The sequence below is a fragment of the Xyrauchen texanus genome, chromosome 42, assembly GCF_025860055.1.
Source record: "Xyrauchen texanus isolate HMW12.3.18 chromosome 42, RBS_HiC_50CHRs, whole genome shotgun sequence".
NCBI lineage: Eukaryota > Metazoa > Chordata > Actinopteri > Cypriniformes > Catostomidae > Xyrauchen > Xyrauchen texanus.
The window spans coordinates 24,274,069-24,290,717 of NC_068317.1; the positions used below are offsets into that span (position 1 = coordinate 24,274,069).

A 16,649-nucleotide genomic window follows, 5' to 3' on the forward strand; every position below is an offset into this window, starting at 1 on the left:
ATCATCTTTCAAACCAAATTTTTTCTCCTCACGCTACTTGTTTTTTTTAATGCCTCACCTTGATATTGGGGTGAAGCTGTAGTAGTGTTCGTTTGCTGTATTCACTGTTTATCCCAAGAGCCAGTTCCACCTCCTTATACAAAATCACAAAGATCCGCACACCTTTTTGCTGCAAAACCCCGGATGTAACAAAACAAACAGACATTCATAATCAGCACAGCAATTCTGCCAGTCAATATTAATATACTACCGGAAGGGGCCTGGGTAACTCAGCGAGTATTGAGGCTGACTATCACGCCTGATTCACAAGTTTGAATCCAGGGTGTGCTGAGTGACTCCAGCCAGTTGTCCTAAGTAAACAAATTGGCCTGGTTGCAAGGGAGGGTAGAGTCACATGGGGTAACCTCCTCGTGGTCATGATTAGTGGTTCTTGCTCTCAATGGGGCATGAGTTAAGTTGTGCGTGGATCGCGGAGAACAGCATGAGCCTCCATGTGCGGCGTCTCCGCGGTGTCATGCACAGTGAGCCACGTGATAAGATGAGCGGATTGACTGTCTCAGAAGTGGAGGGAACCCGAGACTTGTCCTCCTCCACCCGAATTGAGGTGAGTAACTGCACCACCACGAGGAACTACTATGTAGTTGGAATTGGGAATTCCAAAATGGGGAGAAAAGGGGATAAAAAAAATACTAATACCAGGAAAACACACTTTAAATGTACATTATTAAAAGGGAACAGTGATTGGGATGGTTTTATTGCCAGAGCAGTAAACCTACAGATGGACAGACAGTTTCACCGCATATATGGGTGACACAACATAGGGTTAGATTAACTCACCGCTTGCCGTTTCAGAATGGAATCAAGTCGCCAGCGGTTGCCCTCGACAACCGGCCTCTTGAGGAAGATCTCAGGGCTCAGCCTGCCATGACACATAGTGATGACCTCATCAGCAGGGCAAGCATTTGTAACATCAGATATGCATAAACGTTGAGTTTCACATCACACTCTCGCTTACATAAATTGTAATACAGGTAGTTGACAAATAACAGGGACATAAACTTTTTCAACTTTAAGATATATGCTGCATGTATAAGGGAAAGTATATACTGTTTTATTAAGATTATCACCTTTTTGCATTTCACCTAAATGGTCATGCGAAGAGACAAATTAAATTTCAAAAGTACGAATATCTCCATTAAAATAGCTAAAAGTTATATTTTTTCCCCTGTGGAGTACCACACATGAAATTTCCCTACTACTTGATACATCTTAAATAGGCAACCTAATAAATCACACCACCTGTCACTGCTACCAATGTGTTAAACACCCCATGAAATGCCTTGGTGAGTGCATTTGTCATTCCTGCGTTGACGTATTTCCTATATCATCAAACAGGAAGTTGGGGAGAGACAAATTCACTTTTTTTTTTATAGACTTTTAACAAGGTTAGGGTTGGGAGAGGAGGAGGTGGGAACTGGCTGAACAATCAAAGTAATGTTTTAAAAGGAACTTAAAAAGATACAAAAACATAAAACGCACACATGGCTGCTACATGTGGCTCTCTCTCTCCCGAACTGCCGCTTTCCGCTGGACTTATCCCTCTCCTCAGCTGATTAGCCTGATTGTGGGCCGGGAGTGCATAGTCACAGCCCGGATTCGCCCTCCTCCACGTCACAATAGGGAATTGCCATAAATTATGATGTGCAACTTGCTGTTACTAGTCAGAGACAGGTGGGAAGGGACAGTCTCATTCTAGAGAGCATTTTATTGGACAAAAATGTTGATTCGCCCGTGAGTGCAGGAGTCATCTATATTTTTGGTCTGTTTTAAGAGACTGTACATTTTAAATACATATATCTACTAAACGTTAATTTGGTAAGCTTTTAAAAATACACTAGCCTATACGTAGATTACCTTAAAACTGACAGACATAAAAAAAAATAAAAGTCACAAATACTTTTATATAATGAGGTTTTTAATGGGATAGTTCATCACAATTTATGAATACATTTTTATTTTTATTTTTTTCTCCCCTTTTTCTCCCAATTTGGAATGAACAATTCCCAATATGCTTTTTAAGTCCTCATGGTCACGTACTGATTCGCCTAAATTTGGGTGGGGGAGGACAAATCCCAGCTGCCTCAGCGTCCGAGACAGACAACCTGTGCATCTGATCACGTGGCTTGTTGAGCGCGTTGCCACGGAGACATAGCGCATGTGGAGGCTTCACACCACCCACCGCGGCATCCACGCTCAAATCACCAAGCACCCCACAGAGATCAAACCAAATTATAGTGATTGCGAGGAGGTTACCCAAAGTGACTCTACCCTCCCTAGCAACCGGGCCAATTTGGTTGCTTAGGAGACCTGGCTGGAGTCACTGAGCACACCCTTTGATTCGAACTAGCGAACTCCAGGGGTGGTTTACCTCTGAGCTACCCAGGCCCCCAGTTCACCAAAAATGTAAAAAAAAAATCTCATCACTGACTCACCCTCATGCCATGTGTATGACTTTCTGTCCTCTGCTGAACACAAAGATTTTCAGAAGAATATCTCAGCTCTGTAGGTCCATACAATTCAAGTGAATGTGGGCAGAAATTTGAAGGTCCAAAAAGCATATAAAGACAGTATAAAAGTAATCAATACGACTCCAGTATTTAAATCTATATCTTCAGAAGCAATATAATAGATTTGGGTGAGAAACAGATCAATATTTAAGAGCTTTTGTTACTATAAATCTTTCATCAGCCCTTTCTACGCATGTTCACAAGAGGACAGAGTATTTATTTTTCAGTTTTTGCTGATTCACATTCTTCATGCAAATCACCACCTACTGGGCAGGGAGGACACAGAAAATAGGGAGGGTTAAAGCAAGGGAAAATAATAAACAAATCATATTTGCACAACAGCCCAGTAGGTGGCGATATGCAGAAAGAATGCAAATCTGCAAAAAACAGAAGAACTCTCATGAGCGTGCACTGTTCAAATGAGGGCTGTGTGAAAGTAGATTTATAATAAAAAAGGACTATTGAACTGTTTCTCCCCACATTTATCATGTCTGAACACATGGATTTAACCACTGGAGTCATATTGATTACTTTTATGCTGCCTTTATGGGCTTTTTTGAACCTTCAAAGTTCTGGCCACCATTCACTTGCATTGTATAGACCAACAGAGCTGAAATATTCTTCTTAAAATCTTTTTTTGTGTTCAGCAAAGGAAAGAAAGTCACACATCAGGGATGGAATGAGGGCGAGTAAATGATGAGATCATTTATTTTTGGGTGAACTATCCCTTTAAACCTGAAAAACTAACAGACGCAAACACATTCATACTGAATCTCACACTTGCAGGATGTCAGGCACAATGATTGAGTGATGGTGTAACACAGCACCAGGCATCTGTCTGATGAAGGTAACTGATCCAGCAAGAGCTGCCCAATGAGAGGGTGCGTACAAAGTGAGCCCACTATCTTTATTCCTTTCCATACTTTGCTACCACTTTCTTTTGAGCTTGGGTCTTAAACCATGTCCTAAATATCACAACAAGCAATAAATCTCCACATCTCCGTTAATCTGCGTTTTTTCCTAACCAGCCACAACTGCAACAAGTGACAAAACATGTTGTCAGTTGCTTGGTTTGGCCCAAACCTCATTGGGCCAAAATCCTGTTCCATATTAATGCATGTACACATCAAATATCAAGTTTTTTTGTTGGAAATATTAACCGATGAGATCATTTCTGTGATATGTGTACTGTAACATTTAAAAAAAAAAAAAAAAATCGATTGTACTCAAAATAAAAGGTATTGATGAATGTATGGGAGAAGCTCATCTCAACATACCACCAATCTGTGATAAAGATCTCCTCCTCTGCCTCCTCCAGTGCATTCGCCACATCCTCCATGTACTGCTTCCCATTCACATACCTGAAACACACATCCAGTCTTCAGTTCACTCAAATCAGGCTGATATATTACCTAAACAATTACTGGGTGACCAAAGCATCACTACTTTTGTGTGACTCACGATGTTGCTCAGACTTAATTACATAATTTTCTTTATTCAGGTTACAAGTTGGCTAATAGGGCTTAATGTTGCAACAATGAACAACAAATTATTTGTCCAGACCAGCAGTGTTGCTGTTGCCCCAGATATTATCTTGCTCTTCTATGGGGTCAAGAGAGGATGGAGTCTACGGTTACACTTTCCCTCTCGTTCTCTCAGGTTACTCTTGTGAAGCAGACTTCAACTGAAGACATGGGACCAGATGACTAATGCCTTCAAATGTTTATCTCTTCTGGGCAATAAAGAGCCTTGGCACTTCTATACGTTTTTGCAGATAATTTTGATACATATTTGTGCTGAAAAGCGCATGACAAAATACATACCAGATTTAAAGGTAAAGTGTGTAATTTTCTGGATGTTAAATTACTTTCTCCTATCCCAGTGTAATATACAGAGACAACTCTAAATAAACTTTCATAGGTTGATTTCTGCAAAAAGTAAAAACACTAAGACTGTGGTATTATTTGTTTGAGCATCCCAACCAGCACAGCAAATGTGGCTGTCTTGGGGATGGGACTATTTGTTTGAACGACCAATGGAAAGTGGGGGGAGTTTTAATGAAGCCTTTTGGAAAACAATTACATTTGCAATTCTGTTTGGCAAAGCAAATGACACAGAAATGACACACTTCACCTTTTAGATTGACCATGTAACCATGTTATTATTATAGGTTCAGAGTGGTTTTAACTTGTTATGCAGTTGCTAAAGGGATTTGGATGGTTGCAAGGACATTGCTAGGTGGTTGCTAAGGCATTTTGGATAGCTGTTTACTGGCCCAATTCAAAAGCTCCCACCAAGTCTAAATTATATCCTAGTTCAGGGCTAGTCAACTGGTGGCCCGCCAATCATCTTTGTCTGGCCCTCCGACTGGTTTTTGAAAAAATTGCCTTGCCATCTGAAATACCAGAGTGCTCTCTGTGCAGAACTCAGCAGAGATTAACTAGAGATTCTTTTATTTATTGAGATAACAACCTCCGTGATCTATCGTAGGAGAGCGCGTAATGGTCAACTAGAGTGTTATGACAGTAAATCACCATTTGCAGATACCATTTTAATGAATGGGGAGCCGTAAAGTGACACCTACTAAGTAAGTATACTCTGTACATAGATCATTGAAAAAGCATTGTTTAATCATGTAAAACATGTTGAGGATTAGCGGACAGGTGGTGAGTTCATGAAGTGGTGAGTTGTTTCCTCACAAAATCGGTTTACTCATCTTATGGAAGAATCTCCTCCATATATATCCATTCAAAAAGAACGGCCTCTTGTCTCCTCGCCAGTGTACCACCAGAGTTCATAGAATGTCTATGGGAGTGCCTCTTTATGCTATTTTAAGCTAAGCTCGTAGGCTTCCCTTTAGAATGGTTTAACAAAGCTCAATGGTGCATGCAAAAGCATTCAGCCGTCATCAGTTGTCCAGACCAGAGTGCATGTTTAAGCTTTTCTGGCTATAGGGGCACCATTGAGATTGTGTTGACCAACTGCATCACTGTCTGGTAAGGGAACTGCAGCAGACCGCAAAAAACACTACAGCAAACATCCGCAAAGATCATCTGAGTCCCTCTAACCCTCTATCATGGGCATTTTCCTTGCACGGTGATCCAGAAAAGCCTCCAGTTTTGTGAAGGACACCACCCATCCCTCCCACAGTCTCTTCCAGTTCCAAACGTCAGGAAGACAGTAACGTAGCATCTGAGCCCGCTCTACCAGACTACCCAATATCTTCTTCCCCCAGGCTGTGAGAGCCCTCAATACAAATCACCCCTTCCCCCTCAGACCCCCCCCCCCCCCCCGAATCTGAAACATTTCAACAGAACATTTGTAACAGAAATGTTGTCAGCGCATTTGCACATCTAATGCAATCAATTACGTACATTCAAAGAAATTGCGCTGAAAAGTTTGCTTTTATTCACCATTCTTATCTGTTCAGCGTCTGTAGAGCTCGTGAAGAAAAAAAAAAATGAGATAAATGTGAAACTGAATATGGAAATATTCTGATTAAACTTGGACTCTACAGCTGTGGGTCAGCCCGCTCAATCACGAACAACATCAACTCAGTTTGTTCTTCTTTTCCCTACGATTATCTGCACAAATATCTGGCTCCTGCACTGGCTATTGTGTGCAAATTCACACTATTGCGGGACTAATTTTTTGTTCACTGAAAAGGATTATACTTCATTGAGAAAATGGAAGAATAGATTTGATCTATTTTTATTTATGTTTTAAAAAAATAAAATGTTATTTAAATGTGTTCTTAAGTAAAAATGACATTTCTATATGACCATTGATTTCATATGTGGGTTGATATAGTGAGAGGGCTTTATTAGGTCTAAATGTTCCTCCTCAGGTTTCATAATTTGTAAACAATAGCCCTAAAGTGTTAAAATAGTTTTTTGTTGATCAAAAGATATTTTGTTAGTTAAGAGTATGAGTCATGTTTGTTCATCAGCCAGATCTTATGAAGGAACTTATATAAGATCTGGCCAGACTTTAAACAATTATAATTCAATATACAATATACCTTGTGACTATTTAATATTAATAAATGCACAGTATTTAGGGTCTTTTTAAGTAACATGTTACTTATGATGAAAGTGCTAGTGAAGAAAAATATGGAAAAAAATCATGCCATCCCAGATGTGTATGACTTTCTTCACAGAACACAAATTATGATTTTTAGAAGAGTATTGCAGCTCAATGTAATACAATGCAAGTGAATGCAGCGAAAAAAAAAGTCCAAAAAGCACATAAAAGCAGCATAAAAATAATCCATACAACTTCAGTGTTTTATCCATATCTTCAGAAGGGATATGATAGGTGTGGGTGAGAAAGAAACATTTTTAAATCAGTAGGTGGCGATATGCATGAAGAATGTTAATCACAGAAAAAGAAGAGCGTGACAGTTATTGTTTTAGTAAAATTGGTCTTAAATTTTTATGGATGACTTTTATGCTGACTTGTGTGATATTTGAAGCTTCAAAATTTTGGCACCCATTCACTTGCATTGTATGGACCAAAAAAGCGGAGACGTTCTTCTAAAAAATCTTTATTTGAGTTCAGCAGATGAAAGAAAGTAATTCACATCAGGGATGGCATGAGGGTGCGCACACATTTTTCAACTATTCCTTTAAAATGTAAATATTTGGGATTATTCATATCCGCCAGGTAAAAGTTGGATCGCTCGGTAAAGTAATGGGACACCTCCCTCATCATATCGAACATTTATACTACAGATATCATTATTGTCCATAGCACAAATTAAGTGGTATTTTAGTATAAAATGTACAATAGTTAGTTCCAGTCCTCGAATCTGATTGGACGAGAGAGGTTCCATGAGTAATGATGGTCTCACACCAACAGTGCTTCACTGTGTGTATCACTTGTGTTTGTGCGGTTCTAAACTAAAGTGTAAGAGAAGTGCAGATGTGATAAGAGCTACTGTATATGTCTCTTTAAAACTGAATTTTGTGACATTACATATTTTAGCCAGCAGATGGAGGCAAAAGACAATTTTTGGTGTCATATGAGCCAGCTGGTGACGTGAAGTGAGAGAACAACACTCCATGATCGCTCATATTACTACTACAGCTTACAAACTAACAACTTCGGCATTAAGGCTCATCGCAGCTGACACAACAGACTAATTAATTACACAAACTCAGCGCTTACCTCTTACTGGAGAGGACAAAATGGCAGAGGATGTTGCGGATTCTATAGTGAAAGACTCTTGCACACCGGCTACTGCAAAATAGGGAGGAAAACCCCCACTTGTACGCCTATTTTTCCACTGAGAAAATTGGATGAATTTGACCAAAATTACATTATCTTCAGAAAGCTGACTAACAGACTACAGCATCATCAACAGGTGATCGCACAAGCTCCATCTCTCTCTCTCACACACACACACACACACACACACACACACGTGATACTAGTAGTTCTTAAGTGATGATTTTGAGAGGCTTTGACACATAATTTCTGAACCAGCAATGGCAGATTCTGATCTGTCGCGTAAGAAATTAGCTCCATGCACAAATGTGTTTTTTGTGACCGTACTCAGTTTTTCCTAATTTTTAAAAATGTACTTGTTCACTGAACGTTGTATATAAGCAAAATCACACGAGCAAGAGTGCGATATGGCCCTATATCAGCACTGCTGTGATTCAGCCACTGGCACGTGGATGTAGGCCGTAGGTAATCACAGGAGTGCTGATTTAGTGCCATATTGCACTACTGCTTAAGTAAACAAACTTAATAAATATCCCAACAAATGGTTTAAATCGCCTGAATTATGTCTCATATGCAGTGCAATATTTACCATTTTGACTGGATGTTCTTTTGCTCTTTGGCGAAGGCAGAAAAGCGATGATCCTTTAAGAAATTGCTGCCATACTTCCGCACAAATTCATCAAGGGCTTGCCCCCACCAGCGGGCATGACGGTAACTTGTGAACTTCAGTACTAGTGTCCTTTAAGAAGAATACAGATCTATCACTATACCAAATTGGTGCATGTCAACTGGCTATTGTTTTAATAACAATGTGAGTTCACACACCTGGACAGACTGTCTATACGGACACCATGCTTTGTCTCAGTGTCTTTAGTTTCCATTTTGATGCTAAATGCCTTGTCCAGCAGCAGCACGAATGAGATGGCACCTGTGTCTGGCTTCATAAGGAGAAGACAACAGTCCTTCACCACCAGCCACCTGGAAAGAACAACACTTTAACCAGGCTAGGTCACATGTTCATTAAAAAAAAACAATTATTCTAGGTCAGCCCTAAAAACACACATTATTTGAGAATGTATGACCCAACACTGACCGTTTGGACCAGCGGTAGCACATTTTGCTGTGGCCACAGCAGTTCAGTCCGGGAATACGGTGACCCCCTGACCTTTTTAGAACCATGCCCTCTCTGAGAACAGAACATGTCAAATGTCCAGGACCAATTGTTACAAATGCAAGAATTTATCAGTTTCAGTAATTACAGGGTTCCCATCCTTTTTGACCATAACTTGTCCATGACCGATCCAGTTGTTTGTACTGGACAAAAATTTATCATCAAAATCATTCTATTTTAGACAGATTGCTAAAGAATCATTCAGACCAATTTGTAAACCAGTATGACCAATTAATTTAAAAGAACCAATAAAAAAAAAAAACACTTGACTCACATATTGGACATCACATGGCTTGCAAGTATGTTTTACTCGACACAAGAGTAACATATACAGTAGCAGGTATAAAGCATACTGTATACATTATTTACATGTCCTTTATAATGTCAAAATGTCTCTGATATTTCCAGGTTTATATGACCATGGGAACCCTGTATATCTGTCCTCTAAGAATCAAAGATTCAGTTTGAGCCAATAAGCAAATAACTCTTACAAGCCTTTAGGTCCCAAGTCATGAATGAAGGACAACTGACTCACATCAATAAATTCCATCTATAGATAAAAAACAGGATAAAAAGGTTTATTAGTTAGAAAGTCAAAGAAAAACATACTGAAATATTGTACACAGTCCATGGTCCAAATATGTTCATACCGTTGCATGGTAGTTTCTATACATTGGCATTTTAAGCAGCCTATTCAAGTAGTCTTCAAGTTGTCTCTGTTAAAGAAAGCACACTAGTCAGACAGCAGCTAGTGTTAACCAGCTTTAAATTTGAGAAGTGTACCATGGTAAACTGACTTTTCGACTGGAGACTTGCTCTTCCCTGGCCAGTTCTTCTCCTCCCCGGGGTAGATTTGGTATATTTCGTTCAAGGTTCCGGTTAATAGTGTGCCTCCGTTCTGCATGACTATAGACCAGAAGAAGCACAAAATGACTAAGCCATTTACCGTTACTCTAAAATGTGCACAACAGTAATAATAAAGAATGAGTAGGTGTGTCAACATTGGACTCTTATTGTAGACCGATGATAATATTTGATCTGGTCACCTGCGGGAAGGCAGTGGAATTCTGATGAAGGTCTTGTAGGTGCGGAGTTCCCTGTGAAGCTCCATAAAATGTTTCTCCTTCCTCTTCACATACCAGGTGAAGTTTCCGTGCCTTAACTCGATCTTAAACACTGCGGGAAGCACCTGGATACATCAGAATAGTCATTGTTAAAGGGACGGCTCATCCAAAATTAAATTTTTTCTTAAATGGAACATGAAAGGAAATGTTAGACAGAATCTTAGTGTCAGTCACCATTCACTTTTACTAAATGGGAAAATTATTAAATGAACGTGAATGGTGACTGAGGCTAATAAAGCTATACAGGTTTGGAACAAATTTACTCACAAAGGTGAGTAAATTATGACAGAATTGTCATTTTTGGGTAATATGTGAAAATGTCAGATTTTAAACCTACTTCTAAAAGATCATTTATCACTGTTATTAGTCAAATACATTTTTGTTTCTTTATTCTTAAGAAATTGTATTTTTTTGCATGTGATAAATATTTGGGTATATGGTGCCCAAATCTCCAGGGCAACTAATAAACTTCCTTAGCCCACATAACTAACACATGAAAGGGAATGGGAGTGAGAGATCTCACCTTCGAAACACTTCTCTGGGAGGTGATGTTGAAGCGATCTTGGGCGGAAGTGAAGCGTTCAACCTCCAGGATTTTGGCAGTAATAGGAAATGTTGTAAGAAACACACGTGCTCCAGATTCTTTGAAGCCCTTTGTTTTATACACAGCTGAGAAGGGGATTTTGTTTTCTGTGGAAATATTTGGAATTGATTAGTCAATTACTCTTGTTGCTTCAATTAAAGGGATAGTTCACCCAAAAAATATACATATACAAGCCCATCTGAATTTAATTCTAACATGGATCACAAAAAGAGATCGCAGAATGATCTCAGTCACTCAGTCACATTAACTTTCATTTTATAGAACAAACTGAGGCTAAAGTTCTGCCTAACATCTCCGTTTGTGTTCCACGGAGGCAAGAAAGTCATACAGATTTGGACCAACACAAGGGTGAGTAAATTATGACAGAATTAAACTTTTGGGTGAACTATCCCTTTAAATATTGAGGCATGTGGGTTCTGTACGTTCTTTCACACTTCGATTATTTTAGGTGGGTAAGATTTTATGACAAATGTATTTCTTTCTTTCTTTTACCTGCACTGTTGGGGTCCTGCCCATCAAACTCCTCTTCCCCATCTCCAATGTCGAGTTCTCGTGTGTCCAGGTTCTCCATGATATCAGTCATATCATTGGCCACCAGATGCAGGGTGCTGACCGTTGGTTCTTGCTGTCGCAGCATGGCTAACAATCGGCCTGCCGGCCAGGGCACTCCTTTGAAACACAAGCAGAAGAATGCAGAAGTTTGCTTTTGATAACATGTCATCTTTTCAACACTGCATGTGGTTTTATTTAGGGGAGAGGCACTCATTCTAGGGAGGAACAGACTGGACAAAATAAATGTATAGTTGGACACAATTCATAATTTTTTCTGTTTTTCCAGAAGATAGAAAAAGACTTATATAACTGAAATGTGTACATCTGCTAAAAGTTTATTTTGTCAAATTTAGGAGTACACTAACATATAGACGACCACAAAGTTAACAGACATGGACTTTAAGTCAAAAAAGTCCAATGTTGATTTCATTGGCTCTAACTTATGTGTACTCTATGTGAGTGTGTGTTGGAGGACAGAGAATGAGGGTTAGCGAAACTAATTTAGAGCTGAAACAGGAGATAGACCTTTGTTGACCAATAAAAGTTGACAAATCGGACAACAAGACAGCAGTCTGCAACCTCCATCCTGTTCCTCTTTCTTCTTAACTAGCTTCAGGAAGCTTAAAGGCACCACATGCAAAGCCAAAAATCTCCCTTTTGTCCAGATACTCTTCATGTACCACAGCAATAGCATTCATTCATGTTACAACAAGCCTCACCTTTGTCATTCAGAGGGACAAATTCTGTTCTTATTGTGAGTTTGAAGAGAACCAATTATGTGTTAAACAAAATAATGAAAAACAAAGCTGATTTCCCTTGTTCTTTATTATTAGTTGTTTTTCCATTTCCGCTGGAGTCGCATCGATTACGTTTATGCTAACTGATATTTGGTGCTTCAAAATCTCTACTAACTTGCATTTTAAGGACCTACTGAGCTGAAATATTTTTACATTTTTCTTCAAATGTGTTTTGGCGAAGAAAGAAAGAAATGTAGAGAGTAAATGATGAGAGAATTAAAAATGTTGGGTGAACTATCCCTTTAATTCTCATTCATCTTCATTGGACTTTGGTAAAAGAGAAAAAGTGTGTTTTGCCTTTAACTCGCAAATATGAATGTGAAAAATGTAACCAAAATACAGATTCTTGCTGTGAGAATATCGATACAGCATACCGATCAAACAGTGAATTCGGCAGTAAATTCAAAAGGGTCAAATTTGAATGTGAGCTGGCCTGTGGTGTCCAGGTGAGTGTTAAACCAGGATTATTTTATACTCAGTGATTTGAGTGAAGCTCTGCTTGAAGCACAATTCTTGTTGCCATGGAGTTAACCTGAAGCCATCAAAGAAAATTACAATCATCAAGATCTTCAGAGACAACACCATTAAAAATCAGTCTTAGTGGGAGGTCACGTGACACCATGCGATGAGCAGACGTGTGAGCGACGATCTCAGCGCACTTTGTTAGTTTTTTATAATTTTCATGTTATAATCTGGTGAGATTCGATGCACCCAGTTTCATATTTGTTCATTGAGGTAAACATGGCAAAGAAGTCAAAAGCCTCGGACTCTGGAGACATTAAAAGACACTTACGTGCTCAAGCTGAAACCTCTGAAGGGCCTGCAGACCGGGGACTCGAGGGAAATTCAGCTTCAACTGTCCAACATGTTTGTGATGCTGACGAAGGTTGTTGCTGACTTGGAGGTTCTCGCTGTAATACGGCGATCGATTACGGCAATGGAAACAAAATACTATGAGTTGCAGTACAAGAGTGGCAGATGTTGAGAAACAGATTGATTATCTGGAGTCATTGGAAAGGGAATAATCCGCTAATCTGCTCTTGACCAAAATAGACCTGGGAAACATTTTGGGAAAATTGGTAAATCTCGAAAATAGGAACCGAAGAAATAATGTATGGATTGTTGGAATTCCTGAGCATGAAGAAGGCAGAGATATGGTGAAATTCCCAGACGAGCTCTTCCCGAGTCTGCTCGAGATAACAGGCCATGTTGCCTGACATTCATGTGCGATGAATCTGTTAGTTCCTTGTGCTTATGCCTCCTGTTGGCTGGAGTATGATTTGAGGAGTATTTTCATGGGACATTGGAATGATTATATCATCTGCTGCACTCATCGGTTGGCTCACTGAAGATTTGTTTGTTTGTCCGTCCGAGGAAACAGAACGGTTTTATATAGGCTGGAATTAGTTTTGTGAATGAATACACCTTAGAGACAGTTCTGTTAATTAGTCTGCACTTTCTTAGTGTTAATTCTGTCTATTGGCTGGGGTTTGTTTTACAAAATATTTTGTGTTATGTAATTTTGCCTTACAAATTTGTGAGACAAAATTGAGCAATCCGATGGCAAAGTTGTTGCGGGGGCTCTCGTGGGTGTACATGGACTCTTGGAGTTTAGAGGGATCGATGACGGTTGGTATCAAATGTTAATATGAGTGTACTATCTCTGTTCACGTGGAATGTGAATGGGTTGGGGTGCCCCATAAAAAGAAGGAAGGTTATTTATTTTCTTAAACATAAGAAATATGATATAGTGTTTCTTCAAGAAACGCATCTTTCCCTGCAGGAAGCTGAAAGATATGGGGTGGACATGTTTTCTTTTGTGCTGGCTCAAGTAAGAGTAGGGGAGTCATTACACTGATAAATAAACATCTACAATTCAAATATCTCAAACAGTTTAAAGATAAATAAGGGAGAGTAATTATTTTAGCAGAAATTCAGGGGCAAAGGATGATTTTGGCTAATATTTACGCACCTAAAGCTGATGATCAGGGTTTTTTTATAGATCTTGAAGGGATGTTGCAAGCCACTGGCACCCCTCATGATATAATATTGGGAGGTGACTAAGCTATTGATGGACTCAGTCCCTGATCATAGTGAAGCAAATGTGTGTAAGCCTCCCAGAGCAACAATGTCGAATATCAACGAATGTCGTCTAATGACCTCAGAGAATTGACCAGGTTTAAATATAGATATAACGCTGTTTTGTTGTGGAAAGCGGAGTTCTGGTCATTCAGGGCAAGACAGTCATACTTTGAGTCGGGGGACAAAGCAGGAAAACTTTTGGCTAGATATTTAATACAGAGAGAGTCTTTTTCTACCATTCCCTCAGTGAAATCTGCTGGTGGTGACATTTTTACCTCGGCCATTGATATTAATAATCCTATCTCGATCTTTATAGTTCCACATCTTCGTCTATTGATGAGGATATTAGAACCATTAGAACTCCCTATATTGACGAATTAGCAAAAAAAACAATTCTTGATTCTGAGATAAACTTGGAGGAGCTTGACAAGGTAAGAGCCTTAACTTCTCTCAAGAGAGTATGGGAGAAAGATTTCAACTTGGCATTGGAGGAATGAGTGTGGGCTAAGATTCTTAAAAACATTAAGTCTGCATCTAGAGATGCAAGGGTGCATCTTATACAATTCAAAATGTTGCATAGATTTTACTGGACCCTCTCTAGACTTGGTCCTAAAGACACACCCACCTGCTGGAGTTGCCAAACAGAGGATGGAGACATGGCCAGTGTTTTTTGGTGGTGTGTCGAGATCCAGAAATTCTGGTCGAAGGTTCAGAATTTTGTGTGCGACGTGGTGGGCATTCGGGTTTCGTTTGTGGGGGATAATCATATAGGAGAACAGGTTTATATATATATATATATACAGTGAGGAAAATAAGTATTTGAACACCCTGCTATTTTGCAAGTTCTCCCATTTAGAAATCATGGAGGGGTCTGAAATTGTCATTGCAGGTGCATGTCCACTGTGAGAGACATAATAAAAAAAAAAAATCCAGAAATCACAATGTATGATTTTTTAACTATTTATTTGTATGATACAGCTGCAAATAAGTATTTGAACACCTGAGAAAATCAATGTTAATATTTGGTACAGTAGCCTTTGTTTGCAATTACAGAGGTCAAACGCTTCCTGTAGTTTTTCACCAGGTTTGCACACACTGCAGGAGGGATTTTGGCCCACTCCTCCACACAGATCTTCTCTAGATCAGTAAGGTTTCTGGGCTGTCACTGAGAAACACGGAGTTTGAGCTCCCTCCAAAGATTCTCTATTGGGTTTAGGTCTGGAGACTGGCTAGGCCACGCCAGAACCTTGATATGCTTCTTACAGAGCCACTCCTTGGTTATCCTGGCTGTGTGCTTCGGGTCATTGTCATGTTGGAAGACCCAGCCTCGACCCATCTTCAATGCTCTAACTGAGGGAAGGAGGTTGTTCCCCAAAATCTTGCAATACATGGCCCCGGTCATCCTCTCCTTAATACAGTGCAGTCAGCCCTGTCCCATGTGCAGAAAAACACCCCCAAAGCATGATGCTACCACCCCCATGCTTCACAGTAGGGATGGTGTTCTTGGGATGGTACTCATCATTCTTCTTCCTCCAAACACGGTTAGTGGAATTATGACCAAAAAGTTCTATTTTGGTCTCATCTGACCACATGACTTTCTCCCATGACTCCTCTGGATCATCCAAATGGTCATTGGCAAACTTAAGACGGGCCTTGACATGTGCTGGTTTAAGCAGGGGAACCTTCCGTGCCATGCATGATTTCAAACCATGACGCCTTAGTGTATTACCAACAGTAACCTTGGAAACGGTGGTCCAGCTCTTTTCAGGTCATTGACCAGCTCCTCCCGTGTAGTTCTGGGCTGATTTCTCACCTTTCTTAGGATCATTGAGACCCCACGAGGTGAGATCTTGCATGGAGCCCCAGTCCGAGGGAGATTGACAGTCATGTTTAGCTTCTTCCATTTTCTAATGATTGCTCCAACAGTGGACCTTTTTTCACCAAGCTGCTTGGCAATTTCCCCGTAGCCCTTTCCAGCCTTGTGGAGGTGTACAATTTTGTCTCTAGTGTCTTTGGACAGCTCTTTGGTCTTGGCCATGTTAGTAGTTGGATTCTTACTGATTGTATGGGGTGGACAGGTGTCTTTATGCAGCTAATGACCTCAAACAGGTGCATCTAATTTAGGATAATAAATGGAGTGGAGGTGGACATTTTAAAGGCAGACTAACAGGTCTTTGAGGGTCAGAATTCTAGCTGATAGACAGGTGTTCAAATACTTATTTGCAGCTGTATCATACAAATAAATAGTTAAAAAAATCATACATTGTGATTTCTGGATTTTTTTTTTAGATTATGTCTCTCACAGTGGACATGCACCTACGATGACAATTTCAGACCCCTCCATGATTTCTCAGTGGGAGAACTTGCAAAATAGCAGGGTGTTCAAATACTTATTTTCCTCACTGTATATATATATATATATATATATATATATATATATATATTTCTTTGTTATTGTAAGATTTAATTTAAAAAAAAAAAAGTTAAAATCAGTCTTAGTTCAGCCAATTCTCTCTTGAGTAA

The 16,649-nt window shown here is 39.6% G+C and overlaps 1 protein-coding gene across 1 annotated transcript in view; it reads right to left on the reverse strand.

Annotated features, from left to right (window-relative positions):
• LOC127635365 (phospholipase D1-like) overlaps positions 1–16,649 on the reverse strand; it is a 35,757-nt gene that overhangs the window by 12,143 nt on the left and 6,965 nt on the right. Inside the window, exons 2-13 of the mRNA XM_052115348.1 lie at positions 11,188–11,364; positions 10,615–10,781; positions 10,014–10,156; positions 9,765–9,873; positions 9,618–9,683; positions 9,459–9,517; positions 8,890–8,982; positions 8,622–8,774; positions 8,386–8,535; positions 3,845–3,928; positions 838–919; positions 59–169 (exon numbers count right to left, since the gene is read on the reverse strand). Of these exons, the coding sequence (XP_051971308.1) occupies positions 59–169; positions 838–919; positions 3,845–3,928; positions 8,386–8,535; positions 8,622–8,774; positions 8,890–8,982; positions 9,459–9,517; positions 9,618–9,683; positions 9,765–9,873; positions 10,014–10,156; positions 10,615–10,781; positions 11,188–11,332 (1,362 nt within the window). The 5' untranslated portion in view covers positions 11,333–11,364. The remainder of the gene's footprint in view (positions 1–58; positions 170–837; positions 920–3,844; positions 3,929–8,385; positions 8,536–8,621; positions 8,775–8,889; positions 8,983–9,458; positions 9,518–9,617; positions 9,684–9,764; positions 9,874–10,013; positions 10,157–10,614; positions 10,782–11,187; positions 11,365–16,649) is intronic.